Source organism: Sapajus apella, unplaced genomic scaffold, assembly GCF_009761245.1.
Source record: "Sapajus apella isolate SASKATOON/1434 unplaced genomic scaffold, GSC_monkey_1.0 scaffold54, whole genome shotgun sequence".
Taxonomy (NCBI): domain Eukaryota; kingdom Metazoa; phylum Chordata; class Mammalia; order Primates; family Cebidae; genus Sapajus; species Sapajus apella.
The window spans coordinates 5,044,670-5,061,919 of record NW_022436994.1 but is presented as its reverse complement, the minus strand read 5'-3'; the positions used below and the strand labels follow the sequence as shown (position 1 = coordinate 5,061,919).

The 17,250-nt window shown below is 45.1% G+C and overlaps 1 protein-coding gene across 20 annotated transcripts in view; it reads left to right on the top strand.

Annotated features, from left to right (window-relative positions):
* The window catches only part of IKZF1 (IKAROS family zinc finger 1), a 98,652-nt gene that overhangs the window by 52,537 nt on the left and 28,865 nt on the right, over window positions 1-17,250 (top strand). For 8 of the 20 annotated variants that reach the window (XM_032244229.1, XM_032244222.1, XM_032244221.1 and 5 more), the window contains exon 4: window positions 9,613-9,672. The exons of 11 other annotated variants lie outside the window; for them this stretch is intronic. In XM_032244229.1, coding sequence (XP_032100120.1) covers window positions 9,613-9,672 — 60 coding nt within the window. Of the gene's footprint in view, window positions 1-3,210; window positions 3,215-9,612; window positions 9,673-17,250 lie in introns of those variants that run through there. One more of the 20 variants, XM_032244234.1, reaches the window with a different exon arrangement.

Genomic DNA, 17,250 nt, shown 5'->3' with positions numbered 1-17,250 from the left:
GACAGCGGTTGCACCAGGTAAATGACTCGACTTAGATGTTACACGCTGTCACTTCTTGGATTTTAAGTGGTAAGAGTGCATGACCTAAATTAGTCGTTTCCAGATACTTACTGGTAAATGGTTGTTGAATCACAGAACTAGAAAGATGGGAAAGAAAGGGAGGAACCCCCCTTACTTCGAAGAATTGTTGTGATGTGAAGGACAGGACTTTTTGAGACATTCTCATCCTAAGAAACAGCTGATATCTACTAGGAAAAAACATGACATTTGAAGGTTCTTCCCAAGAGATCTGAGGTTTTGACAGAAGTGCCAGGAAGCAGAGGTGTGTGAGTCTCGGGCCAGTCTCATGTGAAGGCTGTGGGATGGGACAGGAGATGGGCAGCCAGCATTTCCTGAGCTCCAGCTAATGGCGGGGACCTGGAGCCTTTGCTCTGTGACTGTCCAGCTGTAGGGTGACAAGAGGCTGGCGTTTTCTTTGGTTTCATACGTGAGGAACCCCAGGCTTGGTGATGTCCTGGGCGTGGCTCAGGCCCCAGAGCTACTCAGAGGCAGAGGCCATCTGTAAACACTTTCAGTTGGCTAGAGGCAGGGTGCTGTGGCCAGTGCTGATTTGCTCACATGCCAAGGCTTTATTGTGAGGAATAAATAAAATAACATATGCCTGGCATTTATAGGAAATAATGAGGGGATCGGGGACAGTTGGAGGAAGAGAGAAAGGAAAGAAGAAAAAGAAAAAAAAAGCCTGAAAGAGTTCCTTCAGAGAACTATTATTTACAAAGTTCTTGTAGTTTATTTTTTCCTGGTTAGAAATAAGTTTACCCGAAACGTTAAACGGCTTAAAGTATCCCCATCTCCTCCTGATGCCTTCTCACAGCCACTGTGTGAGTTTCTTATTGAGATACAGAATTCTGGCCAGGTGCAGTGGCTCATGCCTGTAATCCCAGCACTTTGGGAGACCGAGGTGGGAGGATCACATGTACTCAGGAGTTTGAGACCAACCTAGGCAATATGGTAAAACCCTGTCTCTACAAAAAAAAAAAAAAAAAAAAATACAAAAAGTAGCCTGGCATGGTGGCATATGCCTGTAGTGCCAGTTACTTGGGAGGGCGAAGCAGGAGGATCGCTTGAGCCCAGGAGGCCGAGACTGCAGTGAGCTGTGATCATGCCCCTGCACTCCAGCCTAGGCCACGGAGCAAGATCCCGCCTCAAAAAATAAAATAATTTTGCCACAAGTCACAATTCCTTGCTCAGAAACCTCTACAGGGGTGCTTCTTGGTTAAGAAATGGAGGAAGCAGGCATTTTGTCCTGACTTCTGAGTCTTGTAGAGCCCAGATCTGACCCCGGCGGCCTTCTGCCCGTAGAGCTGGCAGGCGGGGGAATGTGCGCAGAGTGACGAGGGGCTGGTCCGACGTTCAGAACAGTGGAGACTGCTGTCTCTTTGTATTTGCTGCTGTCCTTCTGCAGGGAAATGTCATTGTAAATAATGAACTCTCTACCTCTGAGTCGATTTTACTGAGCTGCCTTTTTAAATACGTGTGTAGAAAGGGCGATCTCTGTGTGTCATTTGCACATGTGCATACATATGTACACACATGCACACGTGATTACTCATGTATACACCTGTGTGTACCAGTACACCAGACCAGAGGCACACAACCCAGTCCATGCTCCTCAGCCCCTTGCTTCCCTCTGCAGACAGTTCAGCTACAGCTATGCCAGATTGCCTGCACTCTGATCTTTACCATCACCAGGTTCACAGCTTGAGCTTGTGTCTGAGAAATTCACTTTCTGGGAAGAGACTGCCAAGGCAGGACTGAACGCTTCACCTCCACCTGTAGCGGGGTCAGGCCACCAGGGGCTCGCTGACTCCCCAGGATTTCTCAGCAGGATTACTATACAAATAACCCTTCCTTAAAGGTTAGCAATCACTTAAAGACCCAAAGTGTGCAGGACTGTGCCCATGGCCAAGGGCCGAGGGTTGAAGAGGGTGACTGCAGTGTTCTTCCTGTCCCTCCTCCTCTGTGCTGAGTCACCTTCTGCTTGGAATTCTGACACGGACCCGTTGGGCTTCTGGAAGGGAGGGACAGGACGGCAGAGGATCCACCCTCTGTGTGTCCTGGGGGAGATTACTTATCTCTGGCCTCCCTGAAGCAGGGCCTGGGCCTCTGGAATCTTTGGGGCTGACACCGTGCCAGCCCTGGGGATCAGAGGGAATGGCCACGTCTATCCGCAGAGCCTAAGGAGGAGCCGCACGCAGCCTCTGGAGTTCTCTTTGGTTGATTGCTTAGGAGTACAAAGGCCACAGACGTGTATTTAAAGTCCTCAGTCCTTTCTTTGTGTGTTTTATTTTTCATTTGAAGTCAGGAGTGATAGGTCCTACACCTCGAGAATGTGTGAAATGCACATACAGTAACCCCATTTCAGGAAGCCAGGTCCAGCTTAACAGTGAAAACATTTCCTTCAGTCTTTAGTCCTTCACTTTGCCAAACTCCCTTTTACACCGGCAGCAACAGTTTCACCTGTTGCTTCTGTAAGTGTGCTACTGGGAAAACCACATCTAAAACACGTGTGCAGTTACATCAGCCAGAGCACATGCCAAACAGTTGATCAAAGGCTCTCGCCTGTGGCCCACGCTGCAGACACTCTGACGGCTGCCGAGCTCCGCAGCCCCAGGTCCCCTCCGCGCTGTCTGCTGCGCCCCGCCTCTCCATGCTGCAGGGAACACCGCTATCCATCGCCATGTGGCTCTGCCCCACGCTCCCCCTGCATGTCCTGCTGGGGCCTACCTATGTAAAGGTTGCTGTCCATCCACACATTGTCACCCCTCCTGCCCACCGCGTGGTCCACACTCTCCTGGGCAGCCCAGTTATTTTGTAGAATTTCTCTTCCTGATCATTTTGGCCCCTGTGATCCAGTGTAAATCTCCCTTATTGGAATAAAATTTGGAATGACAAAATAAAATACTATTTTTCACTTATATTGAGGACCTCACACTCTGCCACCCCGCTGTGATCCCTGACAAGAGCCTTCTGATCTAATCGGAAACTGTAGAACTACAGCCCTCTTAGTTTTTTTAGCTTTTCTTGATTGCCTGAATGTCCCTTTCCTGTTTCTCATTTTAAAGCATGAGCTAAGCTCTATTACTCAGTTCTCACTACTATTTTTCCATTTTCTTCTTTGCACATGATTCTCCTTAAATTATAAGACTTGTGGGTAATTTCTGGAAGTGCCATCACAGTGCTTCTCGGTAGCTTTAGAATAAGCAAATATCATTTTTGCAGAAAAGTAGTATTTCTTCCAAAGGAAGAAGGATACGACATTGGAAAAGTACCCCTAAGCCTGTTCTTCAACCCGTTGAATGTTTTCCCCAAAATTGTGTTATGGAGATCCTGGACCCGGTAGTCGGCTGACTTGAAATGGGCCTCGCAGGGCGGCTGAGGAAGTGCTCCAACCTCAGGATTTAGGAAGCTTGCACATGGCACCAAAACAATCGTTTCAAAGCTAATCTCACAAAAGAACCATCATTTTGAACCTGCTGCTTTCTTTCTTGTACTCTTGTGAAGTGTCCACTTCTCCCTTTCTAAGCCATAGGTGCCTTAATTGGAGCTTTTTCTATCTTAACTAGTTCATTGTGAAAAATTAAATTGTGTTAGTAAAACATAAACAAAAGTAGGACAGGTGCCTAGTTGTGCTATGAAGAGAGAAAGGGCCGGACGTTGATTTATCCTACTTTTCTGTTAAGCTCTCCAAATCATCTGCTCTGGAAGGGCAGCTCTGACAGCTAGGATTTGAAGTAAACCATAGTGACTTTGCCCATCATTGATATGTCCCATTTGAAGCAGCCAGAACAGTCCCTCGACCTGACACTTGTCCCTGAAACATGATGAGGCTACGTGAGGCCCTGCGGGAGGTCCACTCAACCCCTTTCCCAGATAGAGTAAGTGTCTTCCAGGGGCATTTGGAGCTGAAGGGGAGACAGACTCAGGGTTTGCAGGCACTGGTGGCGTTTTCCTGCCTTCTTTGTCACCTTCAGTGGACTTGCAAAGTGCTAGCCCTATTGTCTTTCCCATCAGGGAAACATGGTGAATGTTAGTCGGTTGTAGCTAATCCGAGGGGTCTTGAAGTCTCATTGACAAGAAGGTAGATATTACCTTTATCTGTCTATGGCTTTCTACTGAAAAACTAGCTACAGGGCTCTTTTTTTTTTTGTTTTAAAGCGTTTTTCCATAAGGTTCATCCACTTGCTTATCTAAATAATATTACCTGCTGAGAAGTTTATTGTCACTGCTCACCAGTTGTAGGGGGATTTTGACACAGGAGTGGACGTTTTTTCCTCGTCATAACAGTGCAGACCCATGGAGTATTTGGAAGCAGATGTGACTGGATAAGAGCAGGTTGAGGATGATAATCTTAGGGCAATGAGCACAATGACTGAAAGGGGTGACTGAAAGCGAGGTCCTCACGATGCAAACAAACCAACTTATATGCCAGACGGTGGACAGGAAACATGGGCAGGATGTGGTGCCATCTGGGCTGCCTTAGCCAGGCGAAGGCAGGGGCTTCATGGCCATGCTGGGATGTGATGCGGATGGAAAACAATACGAACGATGACCTCTCCCAAGACCTCAGACATCATTTGGCCATGAGAGGCAAGGGTCAAGGCGAGCCCCGTGTGGGTTAGAATGTGATGAGGCCCCATCAGCATGCATGGGCTGCATAGGCGAGCTGGGTCTGGGGGTAAAGATAGGGATTTGGGTTTGGCTGAGCATGTTCTGGGCATGAAGGGAAGAATGGGCAGATTACCGAGGATGGAGCCCTGGTGCAGCTCACCAACGGGGTCCTGGGCGTATCTTCACTTGCCTTCTCCAGACTTGTGTGTGCCTGCTGGGTGGGCTATGCTGGGGTCACACGGGATCCAGAGCGGTGTAAGACATGACCCTTGACTTCTGAAAAGAAGGGGCTGGTACAGTGGCAAGCAGACAAGCGGCAGCAGAGTTGAAACCCTCAGGACTGACTGCAGGACAAGAAATGAAAGGAACCACTGAGGAGTTACTCAGTCCCCTGGGGAGCTTAGATGTGGGACTTGCACCAGCCAGCACTCCCCAGCTGGGTGTCCCTGGGTCTGACTGAACTTGATTGTATTTTAGCTACCTCTTTTGTAAGACTGAGCAACAATACCTTCCTTGAGTGTGCAGTCCGTAGATGGCAGCCAGTGTTCTCTTCCCGTGAGGAGACTCGGAGCCTCCTAACTAGAGGGTGGTCTAAAAGCAAATGTATCCATCCACAGAAGGTCTGAAAGGTTTTCATAGAATCTTGACTTGGTAGCTCTTCATGATCTAACTAGTACTTTCTAGAAGTGTGGCCTGTAGTGCTCTGCCTAGGGTGCTTGCTCCTCCCATCGCTCTTCATGATCTAACTAGTACTTTCTAGAAGTGTGGCCTGTGGTGCTCTGCCTAGGGTGCTTGCTCCTCCCATCCACCTCCACCTTGCTGTCCTGTGCTGTGATTCTCACTAGCTCAGCCATGGGGTCACGAAGCTCTACCATGAAATGCTAGGTTTGGTGGCATTGCCAGGGTCACCACAAACCATATTCAAACAAGGTAATGATAGACTAATGATCTGACTGTCACTAACAGGTTAATGTGATTAAAAGAACATATACAAACCACAGCATTTTTCTAAATTCTCCTAAATACAAATCTGAATGTGTTTGCCTTTAGAAAGATTTTCCCAGAAAATTGTCAGTGTTCTTGCATTTGAAAATAGATCAGATCTCCTCTCTCTTGTTTTGAACATCTCAAGTATGTTTCGCCTCTCCCCAGAGTGACAGCGGCACAAGAAGTTTATAATCTTATGCACAGCTAAATGCAAACTGAGAAGAGTGGTTTGCGGGTATTTCATTTTCCCCATAATGTTCATCAATTTGGCAATTCAAATAGGATTCAGAATCCAAGGTATTCACAGCATTTTATATGAAAATGTGCATGAGAGTTTGGGGAATAGAAATTCCTACCAATGAGTTAAATTTGCTCTGGATAAGAATATATTTTATAAAATGTAGAAAACTGAGAACAAAGTTTAACACCTTTTTCATGTGCACCCTTTTATCAAACAATGGCCTGAATTTACTAAAGGAAAGAGAACAAGGTCGAGAGGTAATCGCTGAATAATAGCTTCCATAATCCCACAGTGACTGTTTCTTATGACAAGCAAGAGGGTCAACTTAGAGGCAGGGCTGTCCTCATGGGCAAGGCAAGTCGGCACCTGCAGACCTCTCCAAGTGAGCGAGAAAAAGCAGGTTGTATGGCTCATTTTTCAGCTTGCCAGAAGCGATGTGGGAATATTGTCAGATTGCACAGCCCCTGGGGCCAGCTGGCTCCTGGAGTGCATTCGAGGAGCTCTCAGTGGCCGCTGTGCGTACTCACCTGCTCTGTGACTTTGTTCAGTCCCAACCCTGGATGTGCGGTGTGCCAGGCTCAGCTCCTGGAACAGTGAGGACCCTGAGGGGGTGGCGCTAGGAGGGGTAACAGCCACACTTGCCTAGTTGTTGGTTCACTGGTTGGGAATTTGTTCATTGGGGGACACCGTTACTCCCCATGCCTCACGTGTAGGTGAGTGTGTGTATATTTGCATTAACACAAAAACACACTTATGTGTGTCCCTGTGTGGGCAGCTGTAGTACCTTACACATCTTCCACTGCCTCTCAAGCATCATAAATACAGCTTCCACAAAACCTCTGCCACCACCTGGCATCAACAGAGCTTCCGGTGACTGGCTCCCACGAGATACTGGACTTTAGCATGGAACGGAGTGAGTGTCCACATTTCATGTTGTATGTAATTACCTGTTCAGCTAGAATAGTACACGCTTCATTTTCTGAGCTCAGAAGTTTATGTGCATGAACATGGATGCTACAGGAACAAGAGTGAGCTCTTATCAGTTCAGCATTACTGTGGAGACATGAAACAAACTAGTAAGTACAGCTATATTTTGTTTTTTAAACAATTTTGTGACTTTTAGGGAACCACATATTTGGGACAAAAATCAACAAATAAATTTGAATTACACTAGGCAAAGAACTGTTTATTTTCAAACATGATTAACATTCAGTATCCAGCTTTCCGAAAGAAGACATCCATGTGGCCAACGATCATATGAAATAAAGCTCAACATAACTGACCATTAGAGAAATGCAAATCAAAACCACAATGACATACCATCTCACACCAGTCAGAATGGTTATTAATAAAAAGTCAAAAAATAACACATACTGGTGAGTTGTAGAGAAAAAGGAATGTTTATACACTGTTGGTGAGATTGTAAATTAGTTTAACCATGTGGAAGAAGACAGTGGGGCAATCCGTCAAAGACCTAGACACCATTTGACCCAGCAATCCAATTACTGCATATATACCCAAAGAAAAATGAATCGTTCTACCATAAGTCACATGTACTCATATGTTTGTTACAGCACCATTCACAATGGCAAAAACATGGAACCAACCTACATGCCCATCAGTGATCGACTGGATAAAGAAAATGTGGTCAACATACAGCTTGGAATACTATGCAGCCATAAAAAAGAATGAGATCATGTCCTTTGCAGGAACATGGATGGAGCTGGAAGCCATTATCCTTAGCAAACTAACCCAGGAACAGAAAACCAAGTACACATGTTCTCACTTTTAAGTGTGAGCTAAGTGAGGAGAACACATGGACACATAGAGCAGAACAACATACACTGAGGCCTATCAGAATGTGGAGAGTGGGAGAAGGGAGAGGATTAGGAAAAATAATAGGTAGTTGACTTAATACCTGGGTGGCAAAACAGCCTGTATAACAAACTGCCATGACAGGAGTTTGCCGATGTAACACACCTGCCTATGTACCCCTGGATCTAAAAGTTAAATTTTTAAAAAATTTAATGTCTATTACAGTATTCTTTATATTAATGGCAGTGTGTGGAGTGGCAAGTGTCTTGACAGAATTCAGTATTTCAAGGCTTATGCTTTGACTACCCAAGACTGCCAAAGGCTACATTTTCTCCTGGTGAGACGAATTTGAGACACATTGCGTTCAGATCTAATCCCTTAACCCCCTAATCTTCAGTGTATTCAGTGTGTCGGTAAACATGAAGCCTCCCCAGTGCTGTAATCATCATCATATGTACGACAGGTGGCTGATCTGGCTGTAGAGCTGCCGGGATCTATTAGGAGGTTAACTCTCAAAGCAAGTCATCTTCAAGCACCCTATTGGCATTATCAGCAGTATAAACAGTATCTTAGCGCTTCACGGTTTAGTCAGAGTTCTGTACTCTGTCACTATTGCAATGTTCCCATTTGCAGAAGGTAATACCTACTCTTTAAAACATCTTTGCCTTTTCTGCCATTATCTGAGATGCTAGCAACTCCGTGAAGCAGAATAAGGGCAAACAGATTATATAAAGGGCTGGAGCTCAAGGAAGATGACGAGCGCAGCAAAGGTTATTGCAAAATTGGCGGTTTGCAGGCCAACGAGCACATCCCCATGGAGGCAATTTATGCTACTGTGTTTGATGGGACTCGTAATATTGACTTACCCATTACATTTGGACTAAATAAAATAAGCAGATAAAGAGTAAAGATTTGCTAGGAAATGATTCAACAAGTCACTTCAAGAAACAGCTTTCAAAATGTCTCTTAAACTATGATGCTCATTATCCCAATAATTTATTTCCCAATAATTTCATGGGAAAAGAAGGAGGGTCTGTGGTCAGATAAGTCTGGAAAACACCGGTTTAAGCAAAGTTCCATAGGTCTGTTTCCTGCAGGTCACCTCAGAGTCTTGACTCTGCTAACCTAGGACCTCATCCAACAAGTTGAATTTAGCAGCTACACTGTGTGTGTAACTTCAACAGTCGCTGAGATGTGACTCTTGGAGGGAAAATTTTGTGTGTGTGTACACGTGTGTGCACCTGTGCAGAATCTGCCAAATCTTAGGGAAAAGGAATATGCTGGGAAACTATCCTGTGAAAGAGAATAGGAACCTGAAGACTTGAGGCAGGGATAACGTTTATGAAAGCAGCTGATAAGGACTGCTCACCAAAATGGGTAGCTCTTTTGTGGGTTGGGGAAAACAATAATTTTCCCCCACCCAATGTGCTGCATTTTCTAATTTTCTATGAACGCTTTCTAAGAAAAAGCTGAATGAAGAACATTTGCGATGCAATCAGCTCATTAAGAAACACGCACTTTCGTGGCGATAACGAGCTGTCCCAGGAGACACTCTGCAAGGAGCCTGAGGTTTTGGACCGGAGCTGCGGAATGGTTTCTCAGAGCTCTAGAATCTTTGGAGCTGCACCCTCTAAGATGTTGAAGCCGTCAGTAATTGCTCCAAACCACTTTATGGGATATAATGCTTTGAGTTGAGACCTGAGGGGATTGTGGTCCTGTTCATGAGTAATTACTTTTCTGTTGCCTGTAGGGGGGCCAGCAATAGAAGATGAGTAGCTGAACAGTGGTTTTGAGTAATAAAACGTTCTTTTTTAAAAAGTAATGCTTTCTGTTAAACTCTGACTGTATCTCTCTACTGGTATCACAACCCAGCTTTCTTTTTGCCTTCTTTATTGCAGTTACATATGGGGCTGATGACTTTAGGGATTTCCATGCAATAATTCCCAAATCTTTCTCTCGTAAGTATTTACCTTGCTTCTGGAAAACAAAAGCATGCCTTCATCTCAGTCCATCATGTAAATATCGTGTGTGCATGTTCCTTCATTAATGCCTTTCTCACGCTTGAAAGAAAGGAGATACATTAAATATTCACTGTTCTATTCGTTAGACACCTAAAATATCGTTTATGGGTATTTATACCATGAAGTGCAAAAGGAAGGTCTAGGCAGCTGTGCGGTGTGCTGGGAGCATGGCAGTGGAGTCACAGTGAGGGCTGGAGTTGCACTAGCACTGATGGGACTGTCACTTCACTGGTGCTACTGGAGAGCTTTGAGATTTCTGTTGTGATGATCTTTTTATTGAGTGTGAGCGTAACATGGCCATACTTTCAGTCACCAACGAAGAGCTGAACATGGTTTCAGATAATTTTTACAATTTTGTGGGACAAGAGAAAGAGACAGGCTCTTCATCTGTGGCTTTGGAGTATTAATTTCAGAACTGAGAAGAGAAAATCACAGGCCTCCAGGCCGTTTTTCTGGGGCGAGTTGCTGCTGGAGCCAACGTTCTGTTCATGCTTACTGCCCACAGGACCTTCTCTGATCTGAGCTGTTAAACCAACAACAGATGTGAATTTCATTTTTCTTTTTTAGGTATTGAGAGCTGATAAATGATAAATATATTTGAGTAACATCCTCAAAGGAGTACTTTAAAGAACAGAGAGTGCTTTTTAAAAATGTATAGAGAGCTGAATAGTTAAAGTCACACAAGTTGATAATCCCCTTAGGATCTGTATTAGTAAATTCTCTAATACTGTAAAGCAACATCAGAAAACAGGTCGCCTTTGTTAACACTGTGACAGTCATAATTACAGGCTCTAATTCAAAAGTGCCAGTAACAGTTAAAGATAGGTTTCTGACATCCTTGTTGTCAAAAACTATCTGGTGTCTAAGGAATTTAATAGTATCAATCTAAGTGTACCCTTTTGCTTATAAACTAGATTGGCTACTTTTCCAGTTTATAAAAGTTACAAAATCTTCCTTCTACTGATATTTCTTTGATTCCACTTTAAACAATAGCTTGATACCTACTGTGAGATGTCTATGTATGTACATGTAAATACTTATATGTGTGCATCTGTTTACATGTAAGCTTATATGAACGTATAAAACATTACAGTATTGGGCAGAGAACTAATATTGATCTGAAGAATCATATTGCTGAAGGGTTTTGAGAAGTCAAATGCGCTTGAGAGTAAGCTAGTTTATCCTAAAACATGTTTCTGTGAAGGCTGAGGAAGGTGTCACCCAGAGCATATTGAAGTGTTGAAGCAGACTCCACTGAAGACTTCAGACTGTGAGAATCACTGCACATACAGATGTATCATTATGATACTTACAGTTTTTATAAAAGAGATGACATACACTTGGATACACTTTCTGTCTGTGTATTTATGCAACTGTGTCCATCAAGTATTGGTGTCTCTCTTTCCCCTTCTACCCAGTGTTGGAATTGTGACTGTTCTCTTCACACAAGTTGTTAGTTGGTCTTGATGCCTCTCCCCCAAAACAGCAACCAAACTGTTCTGGGCCAATATCACCACCTTGTGGTCATAATGAAGAACTGCCCTCTTTGCCCTGAACACCTCTTTTCTTCTTAAAAATTAAAAACAACCTCTTTGACTCTCTCTCCTGTCCTCATTCCAGTCTGTGTACCTAGCTGCTGGAGGAAAGAAAATGTCTACATGCTTGTAGCTTGTTTTTTTTTTAACCTGTTTATCTTTTTACTCTCCTGCCTTTCTTTTCTCTCCCTGCCCTTATTCCATTTAAAGGCCTTAAATTGCAAATAAGGTGAAAAGTATTTTCTAACAATGTAGCCTGGTGGTAAGAAAACAACCAGCTGCATTTTAAATGATATTACGTTATAATAAATGGTTCCATTAACCTTAAAATCCTTAAAAGTTTTATAAATCTCTTTTAGAGGCAACACAAAAATATCTCTATGTATCTCCTCTTCATCTCAAATTTTCATTTAATTACCATGATTCAAGAGATCTCATTTTCATTTCATTTGCTTTTTACTTGCTAGTCCCCAGTGTTGCAAGAATATTCCTGTCTACCAGTTGTCAAGTAAAATATTGAGCATTTTAAGCTTACCATGGCCTAAACCCACACTGGAATGACTATTTCGTACTATCTTTCCAATGGAAAAATGCATTCTGAGTACCAAACATTTACTTTTACAGTAAATATGAAGACACATTCTAAAAAGGAAAGGGAAATGAAGAGGAAGCATAACTCCTTGGTCAGGTGGGGACTGACAGTGTACATTATACCTATGCATTAAAAAATGTTTAATTATCCATGAGCACATACAGTGCCTGGCACAGATTCAGGCCTCTTGGCTCCTGTTGGCATCTCAGTTCCTTGAATTATCCAGATTCTTCAGTCCAAACTCGTCTGTCTACCACCATTCACCTTCCATATAGGGGTGTGGGGTCTCTTTTAGTCTACTGTTGGGCACCAGTGGCATAGAAGGCCTCCAAGATAGGACAATGAAATTTGAATTTTTCCCAATTTTAAATAGCATCTGACAAGGAAAGCAGCTCTTGACTAGGACTTTGAAAGCATCCCCTCTTCATATTTATTGCTGCATTTATTGAATAATAAAACTGGGCTCTTGTCCATTATCTCTTCGTCAGTGAAAGAGCCCAGGGTGGGCCTGAGCCAGAGTGTTCTGGGGAAAGAGAGGACCAGTCTCCATTTCGTGTTCTATATTTAATCAGTTCATTTCAGCACCTTACTGAGTTTGGCATTTTTCTAAGTCATGGGGTGGTGGGGTTACAAAATATTTATAAGTATCTTTCCTATCTTCAGGGAGATGTACCATTTCACTGAAGCAATACCACAGCTAAGCAGTTCTAGCTCCGAGTACCAGAGGAGAGAGTGAGCGGTTTAGGAACTCACAGAAGGGCATGGCTAGGCAACTTGGGCCCTGGCAAATGTTCCACAGAGACAGCATCCATAGAGTTGGACCAAGCACAGTGCCTGCAAATCAGGGGCAGGCAGGTGTATGGAACTGATTCTGGGGCAGGTATGATCAGCGCCATTTAAGGAATGGCAGTTGTTAGGAAACTGAAGGAATTTATCGTGTCATTTTCAGCAGAATTAAGCAGGAGCCTTGCATATATCCCTTTGGATGGGCTCTGGGGTATTATGAAGCTGTCAGCAGGTGGGCAGCTTCAGTAAGGGCCATTCCTTCCCGCCTCCTCCGTCATTAGTGGAAGCAACAGCTGGTGTCATTGTCTTCTGCAGGATGATGGATTTCAAAATGAAGGGAAGGGCCCACAAAACTCACCCTCGCAGAGTCTCCCTCACAAGTGGATGTGTTCACTGCCATCAACAGGCCAAGCCCCACTTGTTCTTTTCTTCCAGGTAAAGGGAAAGGCCTGCAAGACAAAGGCCCTGAACTCCTCACTCCTTGAATGGGAGGCATATTGGTGGAGGCTGTCACACAACTACGGTAGCAGGCACCTGCCATCAGGGCTCCCACCAGCTTCCAGGGCTTGCTTCCCTGCCCTCTGTGTGGACGCCTTCCACTGCTGCGAACCCCTCTCTCAGAACCCCTTCTTGCACTCACCTCCCACTTGCCTCTCCTGGGCACCTTCTTCACTCTCAGGGTCCAAACTGAGGGAGTGTGAATCCAGTGCCACCAATCTTGCCCTCGGGAGTTAGTTTCATGCCCCACCGATTGACTTTCTTCCAAGCCTACACCAGCCCATGCTGCCCTTTTTAAAGGAGGCATACATACGGCCCGGCTGGTACAGAGGATTCTAGATTTCAGTGAGTACAGGACTCCGTGACCCCTTCTTCTGTCTTTTTTCTGTCCACATCTCTGATTGAGCTCACCTTCAAGGGAAAACCCCAGAAGCGTTTTTCACACTTACATGGGAAGCCAAGACACTCTTATTCTGGGCTTGTGTTTTTAAGATGTGTATTTTAAGTTCACAGGTCCTTACATTTATGACTAATAGGTTTCAGATTTTGAGATCCAGTCTATAGTTGCCACTTATGAAGATAGTTTCAAGCCCTGATTTCTGTCGTGTACGAAAACCGTAAGCAAGTTGTTGGTGTTCTCCTCCTAGCTAGATAAGAGACCCCCATTTTCCTGGACAGCCTCCTTGGGTGGTCAGAAGTCTGTTGATCTCGTCTATGTAACCAGCACACAATCTGCATTTTTCCACAAAGAAACGAGGACCTTAACCCTATTTACAGAAAATCCACATACTGCTTGACTCTAACGTGCCCCGTGGGACAGTGTTGGCCACTCTGTTCCCACCAAATCCTGCTGGCACCCGGCAGTCATCCAGTCCCTGTCTTAGACTTCACAGACCTTTCCTGTCATAACATGGCTTAGACCTTGTCTGAATAGCGCAGGAAGCTTCCAGCCCTGGAACGCTCAGCATCTGCCATCTAACTCCTATTTAAAAGGTGTTGATCATTTGCTAACATAGGCTTCTCTGTCCTTTTTCCACTGTTTTCGGTTTTTCACCCTCACCCACAGTGATCTGTGGATGTTGTCTGCATACTCTTTTTTAGAAACCTAGAGCATCTCAGTATCCTTAATTTTCCTCTTCGAGCTCTATCTCTTCCTGAGTTGATCATCCCTACTGCCGTTCCTACAGACCTGTGTGACCAATCTTCTATAGATGTCCTTACACCTAGCCATCTAGGTGGAGGTGGAGGTACCTGTCTCCCTAAGATTGTACTTGGTATCCACATGGATCTCAGGACAGTATGTGATCGCCTCTTGTGCCTTTTGAGCCTCTTTCTCTTTTGGTTCTGTTACATCTCTTGGAGACAGTGTCATGAAGGCTGACAAGGACAGAGTGCTGCTTTCAGCCACCATTTGTCCAACGAGTGACTCACCTCCAGGCTTCTGGCTTTGAGGATGTCTGTGATATCTAAGACGGCATCCATTGTGGGCTTTCCCCACGCTTCTGCTTCCTTCCTGACACATAGCTTTGCCTCCTCATGCAAGCAGCCTGCTACAGGTGCTCTGATGCCAGAAACCCAAAGGTCATGTCCAGTGCTTCCCTGCTGTTCTGCTCCCTGCCTGCAGGTGCCCACACACTCATCAACAGCACACTCCATAGAGTATGCCACAGAATCCCAGAAATACTCATTCTTAATGATCCAGAAAACAATTGATAGCTTCTGGCAAGTCCTAGTAGGCCATATGTGCCCATGGGAAAGCAAGAGTCAATTCTCTATAACTGGTTGCCTCTGCATTTATGAAGTCAAGCCGAGTAGGGGAACATGCCAAGGGAATGATCCCAATGCCCATTCTTCTGCGTGCCGTCCTTTTTCTAGCCTCTGAAGCGCTCAGCCTACACCTTCGCTATGGCCCTTGTCTTAGCGCCTGTATTTGAAAAACTTGCCACTCCAATCTGAATTTGCTCCCTCGTGTTCTTATCTCATTTTTTAAACAAGATAAATGATTAAAAATATATATATTTTTGAGACAGAGCCTCGCTCTGTCACCCAGGCTGGAGTGCAGTGGCACAATCTTGGCTCACTGCAATCTTCACCTCCTTCAAGCAATTCTCCTGCCTCAGCCTTCTGAGTAGCTGAGATTACAGGCGCGTGCCACCATGCCTGGCTAATTTTTGCATTTTTAGTAGGAACGGGGGGTTTCACCATGTTGATCAGGTTGGTCTTGAACTGCTGACCTCGTGACCCACCTGCCTTGGCCTCCCAAAATGCTGGGATTACAGGCATGAGCCACCACACCCAGCCCTAAAAATAATCTTAGATTAAGGAGTACGCAGATCTTTGCAGCCTCATTGTGTTTCCAGAGCAGGCTAGCGTAGACACTCGTGAGCAAGGAGGGCCTAGAGAATTAGGTTCCTCCCAAAAAGATGCATAGCCCCTACCTGAGGGTACCGATTCCAGAGAACTCAATGGTCATTAAGAACCATTGCCTGTACAGCCAACCAGCTTCACCTGCCTGCCTGTCTCCTTTGTTTTCCAAGAATCTCATCCCTGGCAGTGGGGAGAGGATAGCAGGAGGCCGTTCAGATACTCTGAGGCTCTGATCCTCAGAATCTGAAGGGGAGAGCATTTGGAGAATCCCCACTGCTAGATTTCTCAGGATGATCCTGCATAATGCCAGGACCTGATGGAGGAGACAGGCAGCTCTGTTCAGCCTCCGGCGCATCCTCCCTTCAGCGCTCTCCAAGTCCACCACGTCCCAGTTAATTCATTTCAGGTCCTTATTCATCTGTAAGTCATTTCCCTAAAGAGCTAATGGGAAAATACTAGAGTACAGTCAGCCCTCCATGTCCATGGCTCCAGCCTCTGCAGATTCAACTCACCATGGCTTGAAAAAACAGTATTCGAGAGACACAGAACCTGTGGGTATAGACGGCTGATTTTTCATATCCATAGGTTCTCTGGCACCAATTTAGGGACTTACGCATCCATGGACCTTCAGAAGTTTCAGAACCGATGCGCTGCAGTTACCAAGGGATGGCTGTATAAGGGGTTAGGAATTTGGATGTTGGAGCCAGGCTACCTGCAGTTACCTTCCAGCTCTGCCACTTGCTAGCTATGTGACCTTAGCAAGTTGTTCAATCTCTCTGTGCCTTGGCTTCTTCAACTGTAAAACAGGATAATGATAGCATTGCCCTTATGGAGATGTTGTGAAGGTTAAATAGCAGAGTGCAGTTAACGTGCTGTGTGCTGTGTGCCCAGCACTTGGTGTTAGGGTTTGGTAGAAAACTGTACTGGAACCACTGGGGGTGAGCTTCCACGTGCCACGCCCCAGCCCCTGTCCTCAGCTGACTTCTTATCTGTCAGGCCTGTTAGGCTGGTGCTATAATAATTCCCATTTTCATGGATGAGGAAATCAAGGCACAGAGAAGTTACATGACTTGCCTAAGATCTCAAAATTTCTAAATAGTGCAGCTAAGACTCCAGACCAGGTATTTTTATTTCAGTGTCTGGATTGTAGTTCTCTAAATCAAGAGGAACTCACTGAATAAAATAAGCTGGGAGTCTTATTAACCAAGTTGGTTATTTAAAACAATTGCTGTCAGTCTCCAGTGTGCCTTAGAATCTTCTGGAGGGTTCATTAAAACAGACTGCTGGGCCCACCCCTGAGTTCCTGAGCCAGCAGCTCTGGGGTGAGTCTGAGAGCCTGTGCTTCTAGCAAGTTCTCAGGTGATGCTGATGCTGCCTCTCCAGGGACCAAGCTTGGAGAACCGTTGATTGAAAATGTTGATCAAAAAGTATGTAGTTTAGGCTGAGCACGGTGGCTCACACCTGTAATACCAACACTTTGGGAGGCCAAGATAGGTAGATCACCGAGCTCAGGAGTTTGAGACCAGCCTGGGCAACATGGCACCACCCATCTCTACAAAAAAATACCAAAAAAAGACATTGGCCAGATATGGTGGCACACAACTTTAGTCACAACTACCAGGGAGGTTGAGGTGGGAGGATCAGTTGAGCCTGGGAGACAGAGGCTGCAGTGAGCCATGCCACTACACTCCAGCCTGGGTGACAGAGCAAGACCCTGTCTCAAAAAAAAAAAAAATA